This window comes from Catharus ustulatus, chromosome 3 (genome assembly GCF_009819885.2).
Source record: "Catharus ustulatus isolate bCatUst1 chromosome 3, bCatUst1.pri.v2, whole genome shotgun sequence".
In the NCBI taxonomy this organism is placed as follows: domain Eukaryota; kingdom Metazoa; phylum Chordata; class Aves; order Passeriformes; family Turdidae; genus Catharus; species Catharus ustulatus.
The window spans coordinates 61423543-61446651 of NC_046223.1; the positions used below are offsets into that span (position 1 = coordinate 61423543).

The 23109-nt window shown below is 37.7% G+C and overlaps 1 protein-coding gene across 2 annotated transcripts in view; it reads right to left on the minus strand.

Moving 5' to 3' along the window:
- ENPP1 (ectonucleotide pyrophosphatase/phosphodiesterase 1) overlaps positions 1 to 23109 on the minus strand; it is a 52343-nt gene that overhangs the window by 18226 nt on the left and 11008 nt on the right. The window contains exons 2-11 of one of the 2 annotated variants that reach the window (XM_033054730.2): positions 18536 to 18608; positions 17300 to 17416; positions 14284 to 14409; positions 14055 to 14115; positions 8993 to 9090; positions 5333 to 5412; positions 3910 to 4029; positions 2679 to 2788; positions 1446 to 1511; positions 1073 to 1145 (exon numbers count right to left, since the gene is read on the minus strand). In XM_033054730.2, coding sequence (XP_032910621.1) covers positions 1073 to 1145; positions 1446 to 1511; positions 2679 to 2788; positions 3910 to 4029; positions 5333 to 5412; positions 8993 to 9090; positions 14055 to 14115; positions 14284 to 14409; positions 17300 to 17416; positions 18536 to 18608 — 924 coding nt within the window. The remainder of the gene's footprint in view (positions 1 to 1072; positions 1146 to 1445; positions 1512 to 2678; positions 2789 to 3909; positions 4030 to 5332; positions 5413 to 8992; positions 9091 to 14054; positions 14116 to 14283; positions 14410 to 17299; positions 17417 to 18535; positions 18609 to 23109) is intronic. The other variant, XM_033054732.2, reaches the window with a different exon arrangement.

Sequence of the window (23109 nt, forward strand, 5' to 3'; positions counted from 1 at the left end):
AGACTGAAAAAGCCAAACAATGATCTACCAGTTTAGCACTGCTTGCGATCAGGGGTCTGGTGCCCAAGCTCACTTGCAGAGGTACAGCACGGGAGCTACTTTTGAATACTTGATAGGTTTAAATAAACATGTTTTCCAATGAAGTAATTCTGCCACCTCACTGAACTACTAGCACAAGCTGTCTTGCTTTGTGTCAACGAAGAAGAGATGCTCCTGCAGAGACTATGACTACAAATCTTCAGGGTCTTTCTCTCCAGAGCATTCCTGACATACAGAACTTTAGATCCACTTATTAAACAAAGGAAAAGATAGTCAATTTAATCATGCTTCCCATACTGCAGTTCCAATTATGTCTGCTACTTTCTTACATGAATAGCAGCTACTCACAGCTCAAGAGGAATTGGCAAGAGATTTTTCACTCTTGTCACCACTGAAGCTAAATACCTACTTATTATGCCTAAACTCCCTGACTGTTCAAGATGGGAGAATTTTACAAAGGTCCTGAATTTTCAACAACTTTTTCCTTTGCATTTTTCACTTTGGTGAAACTTTTAGCTCCAGTGAAGCTATTCAGTACATTTTAAGACAGTAGCAGCCCCAATGATTTCTTACTTATATACTAAATCACAGACTGTGATGGGGCCAAAGTTCCTTTTATCTGTCTCTTTCTGAGAAGGCATAAATTATAACTGCAGGGAGATAAAGCCAAAAGCGACCTATCCTTAGCACAGAGACTAGGGGAAAATGAATGACAATTGCAACATGAATATTTTATCACCATGACTTGGACATTGTTATGCAGAATTCTGTTCTTGCTAAATTGAAATTATACAAATTTTCTGTCCCCATCCTCCTCCCCTGCAAAAGTTATTGAAATAAAGAAAATTAAAATTTAATAGGCTATTATATGCTTTATATCAATGTTAATCATGGATGGATTGTCTATTCATATTTATTCTTCCTACAAAGTATACTTCACACAATCTCAGTTAATCTAACATGAATTACAGAAGTAACAGAGCAAAGCTTCAAATTAAAAAAAAATAAATTAAAAATCTACAAAATTACTTACTCCACTGCTTACTGGTCCAAACTTATGGCCCGAGGAATCTGGTTCTTCTAAATACAGAGTGTAAAAGTGTGGTCTATATCAAACAGTACCAAAAATGTAATATTTTACATACATGTTGAGACAGATTGAAGCGATTGTATTTCAACAATGGAGATCAGATATTGGAAACACTGTCATTCAGTGGGAAAATACATTAAATGGAGAGATGCAACTTAATTTAAGAAGTTTTCAGTCACAGAAACAGGTGTGCACTAAATAATATTTTAACATTGTTAGAATAAAGCATAAGATAGTGTTTAAAAAAATTGTGTTTACAAAGTAATTCATTGTAATACACTCAAACAGGAGCTCACAGTCATAAATGCATACCTACCTTTCATCTTCAGGTAGCTGCAACCAGCGAAGGACAGTCACCACTCTTTCTTCAAAAGGGATTGAGCTGCATCAAAATAATACCATTTCAATTAACCATGTATTTCCAAGAGCTAAATCTTTTAGCCAAAAATTACCAAAAATCACTATACTTTAGCAGGAAAAAAAAAATCGTTACAGGCGTTTTAGCAGGACACAAATCTGTCTATGCTAATTGCCTGTGACTCTACAGGAGTTTAAGGCCTGATCTAAACCTCCCTTGAATATCATTCCCAATATGATTAGAATAATACTCACAGGAGTTCTTATGCTTATTATACAAAGTAAATAATTGGCCTCAAGGTGCAAAGTCACATGCAGGCTTTTATTCCAATATTATGTTTTGAAAAAGTCCTGGTTTAGGAGTGGGGTTGGGCATTTTAAATTTAAATAGGTTGAATAAGAGTTTCTCATACTAGGTTACAAATTAGATCTCTCCATCAATTACTGAAGTAGACCAACAATAAGCATGTGGACCTTTAACAACATGAGGCACCCAAAGTATTCAACATTTAACACAAGTTCAAGTAACAGTGCATCATCAGTTCCTAGTGAAGAAAATATAGGTAGCAAATCAAGAATCAAAAATTACATCCTATATGAAGGGTGTAAGAAGAGAAAATTATCCTAAGATAGAAATGAGAAGTCTGATTTCTTGGGCAAGATTTGTGATTATTAAATAAACAGTGATAAACATTTTCATTAAGAAGAAAATGTTTAATTGCAGTGAAGAACAATCACTGACTAAAATATGAGTGCATTTTCAAAATCTGCAATGAAAATAATTTTAAATCAGAACAGTTTACCACAGTCAACAGTAAAACTTTAGTTTTCATGGACAATATTACATCAAAGTCTGATCCATTCATTACATGAGAAGTTTGGATTGAAATATTCTACACCAGCCACAAAAGGTATTTATAAAGAAAGAGTAAAGCACTAGAGCCTCAAAACTGGTTATGCTTAAAGCTGATTTTTACACATCACATCATTACAACATTTCTTGAGGAATGAAAAGATAATTAAATAAAGGCTCTACATTATACTGAAACAAAGTTAATTGTATCCCAGCCTTTTTTCCCTATTGTACAAAATTATTTACAAAAGTAGGGAAAAAAATTACGCTTACTCTGGCATCCGTCCCACTGCAACCATTACAGACAGATATTCCGCCAAGACACAGGCATTCACATACCTATTGTATATCTCATACAGGTTTGGGAAGGTTCCATTCACTGCCACATCAGAGCCAGGCCAGAAGAACGTCCCTGCTCTCAGCCCTTGGTACATGGCCGTGAGCCAAATCTGCCGGAGAACATTCGCCATCGTTAGTGCCCGTCACCGAACCAGCTGAGAGACTCCGGGCCCACGGCCACCCCACCAGCTCTGCACCCCACAGCAAGATCAGAAACCAGCAGCTTCATGGGCACTCCAGTCAATCTTGCCTGTCGTCGCTATCTGCAGCCCTGTGGGCTGATTCCTTGTGGCAAACACTCACACCCCTGCTGCTGCAATGCCACGGAGAGCCAGGATAGAGGTAGAAGCTGTTAGTAGAAATGCAATGGTAGAACCATGCTGAATACCAGGAAAGGGGAAATCTCTCAAAAACAGTGACACAAGAAGGGGTGAGAATATTCCAAGGACCTTTGTCCCACACACTCTTGACATATGGAAACAGTGTTTTGGTTAGTTCTTTTGATTTTACTGCTGCTGTCATGGTTTACAGATTTATGCCTTCTGCATGTTTCCTGACTAACTCATACATCACTCTATTCTCAGTGGCCTGCAAGTTCTATACCTGTGTGTTCTTTCCTCAAGGAAAAAAAAAACAACCAAACAAAACCAAATAAACATTTTAAAAAATCCCACAAAACAAATAGGAAAAAAAAGCCCAGTCTTCCCCATACTAAATAGTTACCTCTGGTCCCTTGCTACTCTTCAGGCTAGCACTCATCAAACTTCTCCATGCCAGGTCATTTTCATGGGAATCTCATCAGTTTTGCCATAAGTGTATGATTGAGCTGAGACAATTTCTTTTAAAACCACACCTTTAGACTCACAAGTAATTTAAACAGATCATAAGCCTTTATTAGTGCTTCTTGTTACTCAGACTTACTGGTCTGTTGATTTTCTCACAGAAGTTAACTACAAGCCCACTCATGTTAAAAACAGACCAAAATCTGGTATCTATATTAGCTATTTTAAGCCCGCATTCTCCCTAGGGAAAATTCTGTTTAAGTTCAACAAAGCCTGTTACATTTTGTTTCATTTGTTATTTTGCAGCTTTGCACGGCAATTCCTAGCAGTGCTGAGTAACGCTTCCTGGCTGACTTAGAATTACCCTGTGTACTCTTTCAACATCATCCAAGCGATATTAAGTAACACAACAGGGTGATGTACATTCTCAGAAGGGTATTAATACTTACAGGCTGGCCTTGGTACCACTGCGGATTAAACTTCTCCTCACTTCTAAGGGTGAAGGATGCATTTCTTTTGGGGTCATACATCTTGTTATCAATTATACCGTGAGATTCAGGATACAGTCCCTGTAATTGAGAAGATGCCTTTTTGCAATGGTCTAAACAAAAAGAACCTTCCAGCCACTCAAACATGTCCCTTAGACAAACACATCCATTGAACAGTCACTCTGCTGGTGATTTCTACTCCACCAGGGGCTCAGAACCCAAATTCAGCAGTATCCTCTTTCATTGCTTCCAAGCCCTACTTCCAACCCTGATTTGGTTCCCAGTGAGATTTTAAAAAAAAATTAGGCACTGTCCTTTGGGATCAAACTGAAAGACACTGAGTTCACGCATTTGTTGTATCTTTAGTACTTTAGTACCAAAGATAAAGCAATTACCTATGCTAGACCTCCATCACATGAGCAAAAGCTCTAGCTCTAGAAAACCATTACACGAGCAGTCAAAGAAGTGCAGACACCAGGTCTTGGGTAGTTTTATCAGACTTTGTGCTCTGTCTTTAAGTAGACTAGTTAATTTTTAAATTTATAAGAGATAAAATACCACCACCATTAGGATCTTGCTACCTTTCATAAGAATGAGGAATTGAGATAAAGCTCTGTACTGAACACTTCACATGGCTGCTGGGCATGATTAATGCCTTTTAGTTGCATATTCAGTCATGGAGATTTGTGAGGATTGCACTATTAAGCATCTCATCCTTCAATTTGTACTCCCACCAAAGGTCTTGACAAACTGGAGAGATAAGAAAGCGCAGATCGTAGCATTTGATTGAATTTTAGTTGTGGTATGATGAAATTAAAAAGGATGTCCTGGGCTCCAACCCTGCATTTGTGCTGAAAACCTCTTTTATTTTTTTCCTCCTACATTCAAGAACTGTCAAATTTACAAGATCAGCTTTGTGACATTTCTATGCAGGCTTGGGTACAGTCCATCACACAGAGCCAATATCAGCAGGATGCTCAAATCTTTCCTCCCATTTCATACTGTTCTTTTCATCATGCCAGGTTGCCCTAATGAAGTGGAATAAGGTTGGCAACTTAAAACAGTCCCACTCCAAGAGAGGAAACTGCAATTTACTAGAAATATTTACACAAATGAGGAGTTGTAAAGTGATGTGAACTTTTGGCTAGATGGGATTTTCCACAGCTACTCTTAGAAGGACTAGATTTACTTACATTAGATATGGTCACTTAGCTGTAGTGTTATATAATAGCTGTTAACCTAAATTACATAGATATAATACATAATTTTAACTATTCTGAAGGGAAATCAATTCATTTTAATAATTATATTTTGATAAATATACTATTCCTTTGGAGAAAACTTGATAATGAACAGTAATGCAAACATATACAATAATTCTTACTGTGACAATGGAGTAATGGTTGGGAAAGGTTTTTGAAGGATACACTGGTCTCATACTGGAAGTGGATGTTCCACATTTCTCTAGAGGAAATAACAAAGGAAGTCAGCAAAATTACCAAAATAAAAATCTTGCAAATTTGTCTCATGAAGATGTACAGATATTGAGATTAAAAAAACATAAATAAAAACAAAAAAAATAAAAAAAACAAAAAAACCCAACAAAAACCAAAAAAAAAAACAATAGAAAACCTCAAACCAATATATTTCCAGAAAGTTTTCACTCTTCAAAATTGTGGACCTAACAATTAAGTTTTCTTCTTATATTCATTTACAAGTTGACTAAATGCCTATTAACACAAAGCTTATATATGCCTAATGGCTGACTGCAATGGCCACATGAGCAAAACCTACAGCCTTTGTGAAAGGTATGTACAGATAACAATGAAAAATTAAAGAAATCACACCCTCAAAAGTTGCCCTGGTATGCAATAAGTGCAGTCTGCAGCTTGAGACCAACCAGACACTTGACCCTGGTGCTCCCAGAGGTGAAGTGGCCACTGACATAGTGGTGCCTGGCTCTCTAAGTCATCTGTCAAACCATTGCTTATTTTGCAGTCTTCCTTCCTTGTTTGTAGGGCTTTTAAAATACAAAAATAAGCTCTTGTTCAAAAATAAGCTCTTGTTCTAGGATGAATATCAAAGTTTTCTTTATCTCAATATATAAGTCATATGGCTTTAGGGAGATTAGTGTACAGTATTTGCTAGTGTGAAGAGGCATTAGCAAGGCCAAAACAACTGGGCAGACCTTATTTAAGGTGCCTAAATTCCACCAGCAAATATGTGGGCCCTAATTTTCAGAAAAAAAAAAAAAAAATTGCCTTTGTAACAACTTAAAAAATACCAAAACTGCTTCAACAGGTGCTACAGAAACAAAACTAATGACCCTATAGGAAGAACATCTCTGGATCATCTTCACTATGACTCTGGGTAATCATATATAATATAAATAGAATAGAAATTGAAGGCTTCATAACATAGGAAGTGCTGCATCAAGGTACTTTGAACTCATTGGATTGGGGCTTCAATTAGATTTCAGTTGAAATAATCAATTTGAGCTAATCAAGATAAAAGAAGCCAGGCCAGATAAACAAATTCTCTCAAGTCACATAGGGATCCCCGCCCACACTTGTTCTGTAGTAACAAATGATCACTTGTATCTTTTTTTATTACTGGAAAACACCTAGCACATTTCAACTACTTCCAAATCTGTTGTTGGGACTGTTTTTTGGTGTGGGTGGCTGGGGAAGTTGTTGGGGTGTTTTTTTGTTCTGTTTTGCTTTGCTTTTTAAAGTGATAGAAAAACACACTTCAAAAGTTTTGCCAAAAATCCTAGGGGGTTTTTGCTAGGACTTTCTGTAAAAGTTATCTTATTCTTTTTGGCTCGTTGCCTTACCTAAAGGTGACTTAAAACAAAAGGATCATTTATCTAAAGCTTAAAATATCACAGCATAATTGTATTTAAAAATGTCTTCTCTGGACACCACATGTGCACAGCAAGACCATGCCCAGGTTCACTAAAATCCCTCAGCTCCATGCTGAATTGTCCATCTTTCAAATAGCAGGGAGAGCAAATTTATATCAAAACACAATAAAAGTGAAATTATGATGGGCTTACAGGCATCTACTCTGACAGATTTCTCCAAGGAGACACCAGAATATCATTGCAAGCATGGTTGAATTAACAGAACCAAATAATGGTAATATTTTTATCTATCGGAATTCTGCACTTGTCATCAAATGCTTTAAAGATGAAAATCCAGGCATACAGCACTGTCCTAATTTAACACAGAACCAGGCAGTCCAATAAGATGTGAGTAGCTGTTCATTGCTTTGTAAATGCTGTCATTCTTAAACTGTCTCTTTTTGAAAATCTAATAGTCCTATATAAATGGACAGTTACAAACTCTGAAATTATTTAATACAAATTTTCAGCAATAGTCAAGCAATTTTTCCACTATTGTTATGATTTCATTACCCTTTTCTGAACAGTAAAATCCTGCAGGAGTTTTTACTCACTCATATAGAAGTTTATTTTTACGATATGACTGTTTACACCGTTTTTGGACACATGGGACATAAAGCACATAGAGATTTGAAGCCACAGTCCCTCAGAGTGTTACAGGATATACACCTCAGTGACACCAATTTTCATTAATGAGAATATTTTTCTCTTACTAAAGAAAATTTGCTTTATCTGAGCATTTCACCTCTTTTTACTATGAGGAGAAAAAAGAAAACTGAAGATCCTGTAGCACATTGTATAGTAAAAGCCTTCTAGCATAGTACCAAAAAATGATCCAGAGTACTTTAGAACCATAAACATAATGCAGAATTAAGACTTGCACCAGACTGGGGCAAGTATTTAGTTGGATATAAAACATGTATTATTAGGCATTCTGGAATTAGAATCCTTTGAAAATACATATTTTGACCATCAAAAACCTGTGAAGAAGTGAAATTACTTTGATGAATATACAAAGATACTTGTATTTCTTAGTAGTCAGAATTTGTCATGGGTTCAGTGCAAAGAGAAGTACAAATTAATTACAGAAGTCAATGAGAGAAGTCCCACTGTAGTTTGTCCAGACCAAAGAATGAAGAAATTGTACATGTGTACATGGATATCACAGACTGGGAGCCCTACAAATGCTTTGTGACACTTCTCTCTTGTATCTCAGGCAGAGCTGGAATAATTCGTACTTTCAGCCTCTCCTAGAAATGTCCCAGAACTTTTTTCCAGTTTGAATTTTTCATAACATCTAATGAAAACTTTGCAAATGTCTCATTCTGGCATGGAACAAAGCTAAAAAGAACCCAAAACCTCAAATACATCTGCGAATTGTTATCCTCTGGAACACTTCAAGTTGTAACAACCACTGTGTAAAAAAGCAAGTATTTTTACTGATTTATTTTAGTCAAACTGAAACCAGGCACCCCAGGTAGTAATTTATGAGTGTCAAGAAGATTGGCATATTTTTCAGACAAGAAATACCATCAGTTCTCTACAGACCACAGCCAAAACAGAAACAGGAAAAGTAACTAAAATTATTTAGGCACTACCAAATCAAGTAAGACACTAAAAAAGCTTGGGAATATTTCCCCTGGAAATGTTTGTTAAATTAAGATTTTTTTTGATTCATTACATTTCTATCCGCCTTTCTATATCATCTCTTCTTAATCTCTTCCTCCTCTGTCTTCTTTTTCCAAATATAATCAAATGCTTTCTATCTTGCTTTTCTTTTTCCAAAGCCATTCCACCTAAATATGAGATGATATGCATTATAGAGTGAAAAGGAATTACTTCTATTTTGAAGAAATAAAATAACCTCACAGCAAAAATATTCACCACCTAAATATAACAGATGAAGATTTTACTGAGATTTCACTGAAAATTGAAAGGGCCCTTTCCTCAAGCCCTCTCTCTCTCTTGCCCTACCACTCTCCAACACCTTAAGTCCTTTGTGCATGGGTGTTCTTTAGGGCAATAACAACTTCTGTATTCAAGGCAGAAGAGTGAGGATTTTAAAGAGTGAGCAAAGTTGCAACTGTGGTTTTTTTCAGTAAGACGTCATAATATTTCTTAGACAAAGAAACTACTCACGTAATTTGCTAATAACAGGTAGAAGTCCACCCCAAGTCTGCAAATATTCTGCTCTGAAGCCATCCAATGAAAATAGTAACACTGGAGACTTGGTAAATCTGAACAAACAGAAATTGAATGTTAAAAGACAGACTCTGAGAAACAGTTTCCAATCACTAATTCCAAGCAAGTTTCCCCCAGACAGTGGGAATGTTCCTTATGGGGCCATGAGCCATGCCAAGAAATCCTCCTCAGCAGGAAATTTTGGTGGCACGGTGGTGAGCAACCAGCTGTCTGGTCCCTCTGCTTGAGGGCTGGCAGAGCAATCCACACCCAGAGAGGCTGAGGTTTGCAGTAGGACATGCGCAGAAAAGTCATGACAAGGGCTGATTTCAAACACAGCTACAAGATGAACAAGCCAAGACGCTCAGGTGATCCATCTGGTGGGTTTGGTATTCTTTATCTTGAAATCAGTCCCACTGAAGCAACACTCAGCCTCTCCAACCCCATTCCCCCACCCCAAGCTAAGAGCAGGGAAAGAAATAAGGCAATGCAAAGCCAAACTTTTCTTTATTCACTTTACTCCTGAACAAAATGTAACCTAGATTAAAAAGAACGATTTATATATATATACACATAGTGCACAGAACTGTAAGCAAGTCTAATGTACAGGATATGTTAAACAGCAAATAAAACACATACTTTTCCTTACATCTTACAAAGATTATCCAACCAAAAAGAACTTGCTTACTTCTCCAGAAGTAACCATCTCCAAACTCAGAAATGTGGCCCTGTGACTGGAAACACTGTAACAGTATCTGTGCCAGGAATTTGACAGATAAAGCCAGAAACTGATTTCATTGGAAGTAACAAAAATAAAGTCTCCCCTTCCAATCTCCACAGGACCTATGTTTTCCAGTCTTGACTTGTTCCCAGATTCAGCCTTGTTCAAAGAATTTCTCTCCAACTGTAAGTACTTAAAACATTGCATCAGGGACAGGAATAGTAACTTCTGTAACATCAGTAACTTCTTCCTTAAAGAAAACATACCCTGTGTTTGGCCTATAGACATGAGGGCATGTGAGACTGAAAAAAAAAATCACTGCTGTGCAGCAATAACTATTGAAAACATGGAATTTCATAAAACAATTTAATATTCATATATTATAATATTATAGCATTGAAATATTGTTTTATTGCAAGTTCATTTTCCCTTTTTATATTTGCATTTTTAAAAAACTTCGTTGTACTTTAGTTTCCAAAAATAAAACAGTGAGGATAGAAAAAAAATATTATTTATAAAATGTTGACAATTTCTTTAGCAATGTACCCCACGAAAAAAATTTGAAGAGTCATTTACAAATGAAACATTTATAAACTATGTGTCAGTCAAACATGACTATATTAAACTAAGGAATAGTCAGGCAACCAAAACATGCCTATCCTAAGAAAATCTTAATCAACAGTTTGAACAACAGTTCAGTCAAAAGGATTTCATTAGTCAGAATTATTACAGAGCCTACCATATACCCCAGATAGAATAAAACTTTTAGATGCATTTCTAAGATGTATGTTTGTAGTCTGCTTTATATGGCACAGGTGGGAACAAGAAATGAATGATTTTCAGGTCAAAACTAAAGCTGTATGGCAGAACAGCGTAAGGAAACTTCATGCACTACCTTTGCCCATATTACAAGTATTTTTTTGCACCACAGATTCTGATCTCTACAAGTTTTGCAAATACCTTCTCCATGCCCCTTCTCACTAAACTGATTCACTTCAATGCAGAGATCCAAAAATCTTCTTTGAAAGGTTCTGTGCAACAAAACGTGAACTTTGAGGCAAAGGCTGTTCAATATTACTTACCAAAAAGTCTAACTTAAAAAAAAAAAACCAAAAAAAAAAAACCCACCAAACCAAAACCAGAAAACCCCACCAAATTTAAAAAAAACACTTAGAAAGGGACTTTACGCAACTGTTTCTGGTTTGGCATTTACAAGCAAACCAACTGTTAAATACATGTTTTGGTTGTCTGCAAATCTAGCTACTGACCCCTTTGCACATGTAAAATTAAACTTGGCAAAATAGGCCTTTGCCAAAATGAGGGTAATTGCTCATTTTACATCTTGTATACTCTACACATGCCAAAACTCATGTTTAGTGATCTGCCCTGGTGCTCAGGAAAGCAAAGCATGACAGACCATGTTAAAATGCATTCTCTTTGGAACAGCTCCAGTAAAATCCCCAGACACACTGGCCCAAGCTCCATTCTGAGTGATCAGCCACTTCCACACATTTTTCCTGTCAGTAGCCAAGACTGCACTTGCTGCTTCATGAATGGGCTGTCATGAGCAAGCAAGCCTGGGAGGCTCAACTTTTGGTCCTTTTGGTGATTCATGCTGGCTGTGTCCAAACAGTAAGACAAGTGTGTTTCACAGCTCTTGGATAAATAGGTGTGCCACAGTCTCATCCTGACTCCAAACTGAAGGAAATGCAGTAGCAACTATCCCCTCCTATAAACTGGCTTCCGTGGAAACATTATGCAGGTAACACAGGCTTGCTGTGGTCTAGTAGGTTCGCCAGTCTGGACGATCTGAGAGGAAAGAACCGTGAAACACTTTGCCAAGCTGACCTCCCTCACTGCAGGCAGGTTAGACCATAATTAGAAGAAAGAGAAAAAAAACCAAAAAACTAAATAGGAAGGAAAAGAAAGCTCCCTTGAAAGGCTTTATGTAGTACACAGAGAATTCCTATCCCACACACACTCATACGCTCCTGCCTACATACAGCCATAAAGCATGGGAAGAAAATCTCTTTTTCACTAAATGTACAGAAAGCCTCAACAGGAGGCAGAAAAGCAATCTCCAGATATAAAGAGAGATCAGCAGAGGAAAGTTATGTTGAAAGAGGATGTTCTCACAGCTCAATGAAGATGAACAAAAAGTAATAGGCTGAAAGTACAGAAAAAGTCATGAGCAAAGCCATCTGTGTAAGTACTAGGATAAACTGCTTAAGTAAGTTTGAATTGTCTGAGTATAATTTCACTCCTAGAACAGTGGAAAGGACTAGATCACTCCTGAGATCTTAACTTTAATTTTATAACCTATTAAACCTATTAACTTTGTAACCCTATTAAACAACATAGAACCCAATTTTGGAAAGACTTAGGTGTGTACTTAATTTTAAGCAGTTGATCAGTCTCACAGAAATGAGTGGGATTTCTCAGATTAGGCACCTAATTGAGTGGTGTGTCATCTTTTGTCTATTCTGCACCACAGGAACAGCTAAAACCCAGCTAAAAGTAAGACAGAATAAAACCATCAATCTGAACCCGCAAAATATGTTGTATTAATAGAACCAGAACTGATATCCTGAAGTCTCAAAATGAACACTTCAACTAAATTCACCTGCACTCCTGCCTACCACATGGCACAGGAAAAAGGGGATCATTTACAGAGTTGTTACTTCTGGGAGAGGCTTGTGTGCTAGTAGTTCAACATGAGCCTTCAGTCAACACTGTTTGATTCAACTTTGACCACACATCACCCTTTCCTGGGCTGGGTTTTATTGCAACATTTTGGGGTTTACCAGGATTAAAACAATTTTAGAGGAGTAACTATGTATCCCTTTCATGAACTGAACAGAAAAAAAAAACAAACAAAAAACCCCAAAAACAAGTAGATCAGCAGGAGTTGCCCTAGGGCACTTGCGTCAGTAACTTTTGACTGTGGATCTGCACAAGACTCTTACTTGTTTACCAGTCTCTTGGGGGCAACACCTCCTAACCTTGTGTTAGACAAATCAGCACCCTAGACTTAGTTCCTAGCACAGGATCCCAAATGGCTCCTGAAATCAGAACAAAAGTTAACAACAAAAACTTCAAGAACGGTCTGGCTATCACCTTCCTACATATGGAATTACTGGGCACTTGGACTACAAGGTGGACAGAAGCTCCAGTTTCTGTCCTGATGTAGGTTCTGACATGTCAGCATCTGTTAGTGCTCTGAATCAGAGTGAAGGGCATTCAATTGGTACAAAATATTTCAAAAGGATATTTTGTTTGACACTATTATAACTCCAATGAATAAATTTATCATGATTTAAATATCCTAAGTCAAAAAAGTCATGACATAAGAAAAAAACAATGGTTTTGCTTTACTAGAAATATCCCATCAAACTATAATTTCAAAATCAAAATAAAATAGGTTTGTAATTTTTCATACTTGACAGACAAGAATATAGTTACATAGTTATGGAACATAGAGTATGTCTCATAATATGTCTAGCAAGTATTTCCTACTGGAACATAAATCAATCAAGAATTTAAGTCAATTCTATTGATAGCTTTGACATACAATCATAGTTTATAGTTAACTAAGTATAAAGTTAGTCAGAAGATCCCACAGCAAAAACAGATCAAGTGATACAAGCTTTTTTTCCTGGCTGGGAGCTTTGCTGTACTATTCAAACCTGAGTGTTGATGCCATAAACCACATGAGTCATTCCTCACACAGTGTATACATAACTTGCAGGAGCAAGTCCAATGTGGAGCTGAGCCAGACAATACCAGGATCCCATGGCACTTTACACCTCTAAAAGCAAGTAATTCAGACAGCTTGCAAATAGTGTTGTCCCACTTCTGGTGGAGTTAGAACAGAGATCTACCCACAATTTGCAGTCCTAAAGCTGGAAAATGCAAGTGATTGGAAAGGTCTTTTAAAGAGACAAGGGAAAGAGACAGTCTTAGGAGTCTAAGATTGCTAGGTGGTCCCAAAATATTTGGAATGGTGGGTATTGTAGCACATGTAAGTCAATAACATGGCTGGCAACCAGGCAGAGCTACCCAGGGCACACACAGTGAGACAAAGCAGCGTTGAGGAACACGCACATCTTGCAAGTCAAGCAAGTGCTGAGATAGAGCAACCTGATGTGTTAGCAAGCACCACCAAATGCTGGCTGAAAAGGTGCTTGTCTCTGGCAGCTGTTTTCACTGTGTGTGTAAGAGGAGGCACAGCAGGAAAAACAATCTCAAAAATGAAATGCAAGCAAAGAGCAGAGCTATGCAAATATAAAATTTGCTCACCCTTTTGGACACTGAGGTTCAGTAATGTTCTCACACTCTTCTTCAACCCAGCTTGCCTCTCCTTAAAACAAATGAGTGCAATTTGTGTTTAAGACAGTACATTCTCACTGACAGAGGCAAAGTTTTTTTCATTTTACCAGATGCTTTTAAAGTCATATTATGCTCTTGCCGCTTTTATACAAATATGGCTACATATGAAAGATGGTAGTAATTTGTTGATTATATTTACCTTTACAAACAGCTTGATAATTGACACAGCAATCTTTGTTTTCCACACAATCATCTGAGCAGGAACAACGATATTCTGGTCGCCTCTTTTCTCCACACCTGAATTTATTGCAGGTCCATATGTGGGCTAAAAAACAGGTGAGAGAGAAGGACAGCACAATGGTTAATACTGCTGTAAATCCAGAACTAGTAAAGCAAGTGTTAAGTTCAGCCTCATATCTCTACTCACTGAGAAATAGTCCTCAGGTAATAGAGATAATCATCTATCTCATACACGCATAGTATGGCAAACTTTGACACTTCAGGAAATAGAAACACCCATGACTAAATATCCAAGAGCGTAGTCATCTGAATACAGTTATGCAGCATATGGGTATAAATGCCACAGATCAGAAGGAATCTGTTTTACAGCTCTCCTGAAATATGGTAATTTATGTGGGTTTAATCTGGTAAGCTCATACTATTAAAAAGTTCCCAAAAATTTCACACAGAAAAAAAAATTGAGTCTGAATTTGGAATCCCTAGAAAACATTAATTTATTCCGACTGGCATTTGAAGTCACAGTGGATTTTACCAGTCATCATCAGGCACTCCAGTCTCTTTCAGCACCTTTTAAGCATAGGAATCACTGCCACTATTTAAGACTCTATACATAAGCTCACAGGAAGACCTACTGACTTCAGCTCCAATGCTGATTTTATTAGAGAAAAGTGTTGGTTTCTCTGAATGGCATATTCCAGTACACTGCATCATTTGAAGACCTGGATGTCCTGGCTGAACGTGACTCAGCAGTGCCCTGGTAGCCAGAAGGGCCAGCCCTGTCCTGGGAGACATCAGGGACAGCATCACAGCCAGGCAAGGGAGGGGATTGTCCTGCTCTGCTCTGAGCTGAGGCAGCCTCACCTCCAGTGCTGAGGGTAATTTTGGGTGCCACAATATAAGAAAGGCATTAAACTATCAGAGAGTGCACAAAGGAGGGCCATGAGGATGGTGAAAGGTCTGGAGGAGAAACCTTACAATGAGCAACTGAGGTCACTTGGGTTGTTCAGCCTGGAGGAGACTGAGGAAAAGCCCCATTACAGACTTCATCATCCTCATGAGAGGAAAGATAGGGGCAGGTACTGATCTCTTCTCTGTCATGACCAGTGACAGGGCTCCATGAAAGAGCATGAAGCTGAGTCTGGTGAGCTTTAGCTTAAGTATCAGGAAAAAATTTTTCACTCAGAGGATGCTTGGGCACTGCAACAGGCTCCCCACAGAAGTGATGACAGCACCAAGCCTGACAAAGTTCAAGAAGCATTTGGACAATGCTCTCAGGCACATGGTGTGTGACTTTAGGGGTGTCCTGTGCAGGGCCAGGAGTTGGACTCAATGATCCTGATGGTTCCCTTCCAACTCAGCATATTCTGTGATTCTATGATTTGTTATCAGTCATAAGCACAAATAGATCCTTTACATTCAGTGAGGATAAACACCAGTGAATTTACCAGCTGAGTGAATACTTAAGTGAAGATCTTAACAGAGACATGGAAGGCAAATCTAAATGTTTGAGCAGAGGACACTCAATGATTTTCATACATGACTAGAATTAGAAGTCCCTAAAAGCATTGTCAGGAGGTTAATCTCACTTTCAGGTGGCCATACTTCAGTAATTCCACCAATATCAAATAGATCTTTTCTTCCATGAGAGAGAGAAGAATCTATTATGGTTCTAGTTAATTATACTACTGGGAAATTACAATTTGATTCTCCATTGATGTTAGGGCTAATTTAAAAAAAAATTTAAAAAACAAAAGCCACACCAAGGAGTTCATTCACATTCCTAATGCTTAGACAGACTCTCCAGTTTGTTTTTAAAGAGCCCTTATACTCAGGGGGAGTGATGTAATAAAACAGAGTAAAACCCATGTGACTATATACCTGGATATATCAACTATATATGTGTAACTTGACCTTTCAATAGCAGTCAATTGAAGCAGGGATCTGAGCTCAGTTTAATTATTTGGTTTTCAAAGTCCACTTTGGAATTTCAAATGTATCAGAGTGGTCTCACCCAGAAATTAATCAAATGTATGTAAAGAGGAGTAAGAAGAAAAAAGAAGAAAAGAAAGGAATGCTGCTTTTGAAGCATAAAGGCTAAACTAAAATAGAGAAAATAGTTAAGTGCTGTCCTTGGTGTTCTACACACACTAATATCTTTCCCTGTAAAATTTCTCCTAGGTATTTTTCACATTTTTTCACACGTTTGTCTATTTGACCTTTGCCTTCTGGCAAATCATGGCAGCTGCTTCTCATTTCGCAATCCTTCACCAGAGCAATCTGTTTTGTCATCCTGCCTTGATTCATGCCCATGACCCTTGCTTCACACTCAGGCTGGGGAGTAGCAAGGTCGAGGGCCTGGGCAGCTGGGTAAGGAGAGATGGCAGCTTCCACAGAGCTGCTCTGTCCTTCCCCTTTTTCACTGAGGCGATGACAGACAAATGCAATATGCAGAATGTGCTTCTATTCCAGGCTTGCCCAAGAATGTAGGAGTTATCCCTGACGCCAGGGAAAATGAGGGTCACTGTTGTTTCACCAGCAGCAAACAAAAAGCTGGCTAAGACCTCAAGTTGCCATTGTTCCTCCTCCTTCCAAGGGGGAGGGCAGCAGCACAGTCTGTTGCAGCCTCTCCTCACAGGAGAGCTATGGGAAAGCCAGCCTACTGGCTATGTCAGCTCTGAAGTGCTGACATAGCTGGGTGAAATACAAGCTTTGTTTGTGTCAAACACCAGCTGTACCAGAGCCCTGATGTTTCCACGGGAGTTCCCAGCATCACCAGCACTACCGCAACTCCATCCAGGAATGCGACACAGAGAGCACAAAAAGGGGGAGATGAGTGGCATCAGAACCGCTGTGCTGTTCAGCAGCCCTGCTTTGTGCTCACAGCCCATCTGAAATAAGTCCTGACTCACATACACTGAGCTGTCCCTTGCCAAAGAACAGGAGAGATTGCTCCCTCAGCTTTTTTCCATCCTTACCTGGTTGTATACATGTTTCCTGGTAATCTAAGCAGCAGTTTCCAAGCTTGACACAATCTTTATCACAACGGCAGCTTCCAAAGGTCCTTTCAAAGCAACGACCTTTGCAGGTTTTCACTGTAATATTGGATAGTGTTAGATGTCAGTGGCTGAGCCCAAATCAGTCAACATCCTAGATAAAAATAAACTAATACAGTCAGAGTGTGAAATGACACAGTTGGCCAGTCCACAACTTACAGGACGGCTGCAAAAACAGTGACAGCCAAAGGAATGTCTTGATCCAATCAAATGCTTGTTTCCTATTACTGAACAAAAATACTTTTTCATCATATTGATCAAAGGGTTCTGTTCTCTTTTAGCAGGGACGTGGTGTTTCAGTATTGGCAGGAACCAATAAAATAAAAGCTAGTTGTGACTGTCCTTGCCTTTCTGTGTCACAGGAAGATGTGAGTACAGTCACTCAGAATATCTAGGATCTCAAGACATAAAGAGGGTTGTTCCAAAGCAGACACAAGAGATACAAACTTGAGTATACTGCTCACTGGTTTATTTTTTGTTCAATTTAAATATGAAAAAAAGGCATAGCATTCTTCCATTAGATTGGGCTTGCTGAGGGCAGAGGAATAACCATTTAAAAAAAAAATTTAAAAAAAACCTTTAAAACATAAAAAAACTTCCAAATTTCTTTTAAAAAAAAGAAAATCTTTCGTAATCTTCTACCTGAAGAAACTTCACCATTGAAAAAAACACGTATTTTTTCAGGACAGAAAACAGACAGAGGAATTCCACCAGGAATGTTTTCAGGCTATGATTCTAACCAGCAAAAAAATAATCTTTTTTTTCCCTCCATAATTGACTGGAAAAGATGAAAAAACAAATGTTCCAGGACAACATGAAATTGAAGTTGTTGTGTTTTGTTGTTTCATTTTGCTTTTTTTAATGGTGAACTGAAAAAAGCCAGCCATGTGACATCACCACAGTGACAGCTGGGATACATGGAAGCTGCCAGATCAGACACTGAGTACCAGGATCAGTTTACCTCTCAAGTGAGTACACACAATTATTGAGTACACCTGAGGTTTATTTTCTGTTATTTTCATTCCCCTTTACTGATACTGCTGCAAGCAATCCTCCTCCTGCAGTAAGAAGAGTGGCATTCTGATAATATCAAAATTAATTCACAAAAAAAAAAGGAATTGTTTAGTAATATTACTAAATAAAAGACACATTATTTACCATCTTTTGAACAGCTAGGCTTCAGGCCAAATATACATCCTAGGATTGTCGTTAACATGCAGACACAGAGTACCTGTGGGACAAAAAGGAAAATTAAGTAATATTAAATTACCATTGAATGGTTTTCAAAGCACTCATTTTCTCTGTAATGCTATACAATTGTCCTGAAACTCACAAACATGCTGATTTGGAGGCTAATTTCACTGTTTTCACCAGTAGTTTTCACTACCACAATTAGTTATGTTGTTTGCAATTAATTAGCAGTGTACGAACATACTTGTCACAACTGGGTCTATGCATATCGTGTCTTCTCAAGTCCTTAACATAGACATACATCAACATGTCCTTATTTCCTTTGTATCATTCTTTCATGATGATATATTTCTATTTCTTACATATTCTATAGAAAACTTTTTATTCCACTCTTTCCTTCCTTCCCCTTATACTGTTCTAAGAAGAAGTTTTGCCATTAACCACAAACTACAAAAAGAAGGCATAGCCCTTAAGCAATACCTATAATTTTCTTAGGCAGGAAAATCTTTTCCCACTTCCTAGCATCCAGTTCATACCAGATCTGAGTTCACACCATGGTAAGCAACTGTGGGATGTCACATTAAGACATACAGTGTCCTGCCCTGACTGGAAACTATGGCTGTGCTCATTATGGATTCTGGATGCACTGAAATTATTGAACTAGCACTGTATTACCCTTGTCCAACATGCTATGGCAGGATTTAATGCCTGCTCAAATGCAGACACAGATTTCTTTTAACCTTATCAAGTACTGGATTTATTCCATAAATTCTTTGAAGAAGTATGCATACTATCAGTGCTTATACAGTAATTCAAGAGAAGCCAACAACGTGGTTACAACAGCTATTCTATTTAAGTGTAGAATTTAATAAGGAACTTTGCCAGCAGTCCTGAAACAGAAGATACTGCAATAATGCAGACTTTCTTATACAAAAGAATTTGGGAAGAACTGGGTAGGGAAAAGATGCACATGCCAGCTTTTCAGCCACTGTTTTCTGTGAGAAAATCACATTGAAGCAATATTTCAGAAACTTCACATACATGGCTACACAATTCTGTCCACTTTTTTATCTTTTCCCATCAGCAAAATCTGCTGAGTCAGCCTTGAGTAGGAAGCCTGAATCGTATTGTGATGTAGCAAACAGTCCTTCCATTTTAAAATGCACGTAGTTATTTCTCAAATTTATTTTTCTTAAATACTGTGAGGACTTCTGTAACTAAAAACTATTTGTGTTGTTTTTAACAACTCTATAGTTTACTATGCAATTTTTTCCATGGAGCAGTTAATAAAGATAGTAAGAAAGCAGTTTCTGGAATATGCAGCATTGGAATTCAGATAGTACTCAGAATTTTTGAACTAAAAACTATCAAAAACCAAATTAATCAATAAAAAATATTATATATAGTGTGTGTATATATATATATATGTATAGACTAATTAATTTAAAAATTGAACAATAGACCGGACCTGATGCAGCTGTGGCTTAGAATTCTGAACCAGGCAAGTCACTGGAATCTTATTCAACATCATGTATAGCAAATAAACAAGCACTTTTCCAGTTCAATTTCAGTCTTTGAATTGACAGGGAAAAAAGGAAAATAATAAAAGACTGAAGGGAGGAAAATCCAGCATAATCTCTTCCCCTGGACATGAGAAAATTTACAGATAGATGCAAGTCTCCATCAAACTCAGCTATCAAGAATGAATACAAGTACAGAGCTGTGTACTTTTGTTTAGCTTGGGTTTCTTGTTTGTTTGTTTTTTGTTTGTAAATCCGAATAATAACACATGCAACTTTGTTACGTCAGTACCAACAATGTTATCTTGAATGCAAATTGCTCTAGACCTTTGAAATCTCTCATATAAAATATCACCTAGATAAGACAGGGACGCAGGTGACACTTCAAATGCAAGACGTCAAAGCCCAGCAAAATCCATGGAGAGGGCAAGACCTGTTATTGTCCTTTCAACATTATTATTACTGTTATTGTTATTATGAAGTTACAAATGGATTGATTTATTTTTTTAAATGCCAGGTTGAGAACATTTTATTTCAGGGTGAAGATTTATTGCTTCTCTGTTCCCACCAGGCCCTGCTACTAAGATCAAGGAGTAGAATGTGCTCTGAGATGTAAACAACAATCAAAACCCACAGCTACTCTATTTGCAACAGCTTTATTCTCATATCTTCAAATAGCTTCCTAGACCTATGACCTATGGGACTTACACCACCTAAGGCATCCTTGTACAGAAAACACACTGCAGTGCCACTAAATGGACTGTTAATATTTCCTTATGGAGGTTCAGTGTAGGTAATGCAGGAATTTAATCATGACACCAAATTAATGAAAAAAAACCCCTCTACATAAAACCCACTCTAAAGTGACAGCATTATAATAATATTTCTCAACTGATAAGGCTGGTAAAAAGCTAAAATAAAGCTGGTAAAAGCTAAAATTCTCACAAATAATTTCTGTGATTTTGGCACCAAATGTAACAGAATCAGAGTTTTGTATTGTACTCCAGGTTGTCAGTTTTATGCTTCTATGAACATAATTCCAATAAGCAAAAACAAAAGGATTATGTTCACTGAGGCATATGAGTACTCTTTTGGGTACAATATACTACAAAATGCAATACTAAATGCAATTGTAAATTAAGATCGTGAAACTCTTGACTCACTACACTAAATCCCTTGTTTCCTTAACCTTAGCTCCACTAGCTTAAATTTTTGTCTTAAAAATATTTTACTGCAAAGCACTAAAGCTTCCCCCTCCTTTTTATTTCCCTCTTTCTGACTTTCCTTCTTTAACACTTAATAACGAAGTTATACAAAAACAGTAAGTTTACACATTAAGCATTTGACAATATTCTGGGACAGCCAAATCTAACCCAGTGGAACCCCATGCAATTGCAGCTTAGTGTTTAAGGCTTTGAATTGAAGCTTTATTTTGAGCCTGAATGACTTCAGTCACATGGATATTATCCACACAAATGGCAAAATGTTCTACTGGAACAATAAGGAACAGCTAATACTGGCCAGCAGCAGCAGTCCTGACTAGGCACAGCAAGAGGTGTTACACCAATAGTTGATCTATTGTCAGGAAAAGGCCCTAAGATTATCTACCCTGTAGATGATGAAGAATATTCAAACCATTTTTAAAGATCCAGATACTCACTGCATCTCACTGCTGCACCCTAAAGATGAAACAGTTTCCTTTTCTTCTTTCTATATTGCAACATATCTTTGTTGTCCAGAGAAGTTGTGGATGCTCCATTCTTGGAAAGTGTTCCAGACCAAGCTGGACAGAGCTTTGAGTGACCTGGTGGAAGGTGTCCCTGTCCATGGCAGGGAGGTTAGAACTAGGTGATTTTCAAGGTCCCTTCCAACCCACACCATTCTGTGATTCTGTAAGAAACCTTACCACAGCAAGCAGGTTACTAATATTACCTGACCTGTTTTACATACAGGTATGTCAGGTTGGGGATGCTGCAGCCTGCTTCATAAAGATTATATATTTTTAAATCCATAGAAAGACAAGTAGCTGCATGCATTCTTGTTTACTAACAAGGACCTTGTTTAGCACCCTGAAGCAAGCACCAAATTCAAATCTCTAGCTACTACAACACTGTCAACATAACGCTTGCCTCGAAGGTTTAATCCACCTTTTTAAACAGTAGTGAGAAATCTAACCTGTTCTCTCTCACCCATATTCACTCAAAGAGAAAGCAAGAATTGAGAAAAAGGTGCCATTAAGAAAGGATATGGGAATCCAACATTTAGTAGGAAGACAAGTAAGATTAAAGAACCTGGCCTTGTAATACACAAAAGCAGAAAATTACCTTTTTATGATCTGTATCTCATGAGGCTGATAGCAGAAACTGTCAGATTCAGTTCCAATACAGCATCTGAGAAAAGGTTTTTAAAACAACACAGTAACAACTGTGGAGAAGAAAGTGTCCTTTTTTGGTTTAAAAATAATTTTTAGAAAGTTTGTTTTGGAATCACAAAAACATTGTCATCTAGGGATGAATCTCTATCCCATCACTGCTTCCTTTACGTGGGAGGAAGCAATAAAAGCTTTGCTTTGTAAACAGTTATAATGGTTGGGAATAGGTGGTTGAAAGTCTAGAAAACTGCAATCCTGAGAACAATTCAAAAGCCTTTTATTTCAAAAGCCTTTTATTTTGAGCTGGGTAAATGGAAATATGATACCATGGTTAGAGAAGAGAATCATTTCCCTCACTCATCTCTAGAACTGCAGCTGAAGAGAATTTCTCAGCAGTGATTTTAGGGAGCAGCTGGAAGGGCCAGAGTTGGCAAGTGTGCAAGCTGCACACACCTGATCCCAAAGAGACTCCTCAGCTGTACAGGTCTTACTGACACACAAAGAAATCTCTCACTGGCTTTAGCTACTGCCACCTTTGTATCATATTTTAGTCCTCCTTTACACAGTTAATATTGCTGTCCCTTTCTCTTCATTCTTCTCTAGCTCTGTCCACCTCTCCCACTCCCCTCCTCTGTTCTGTATGTTCTTTG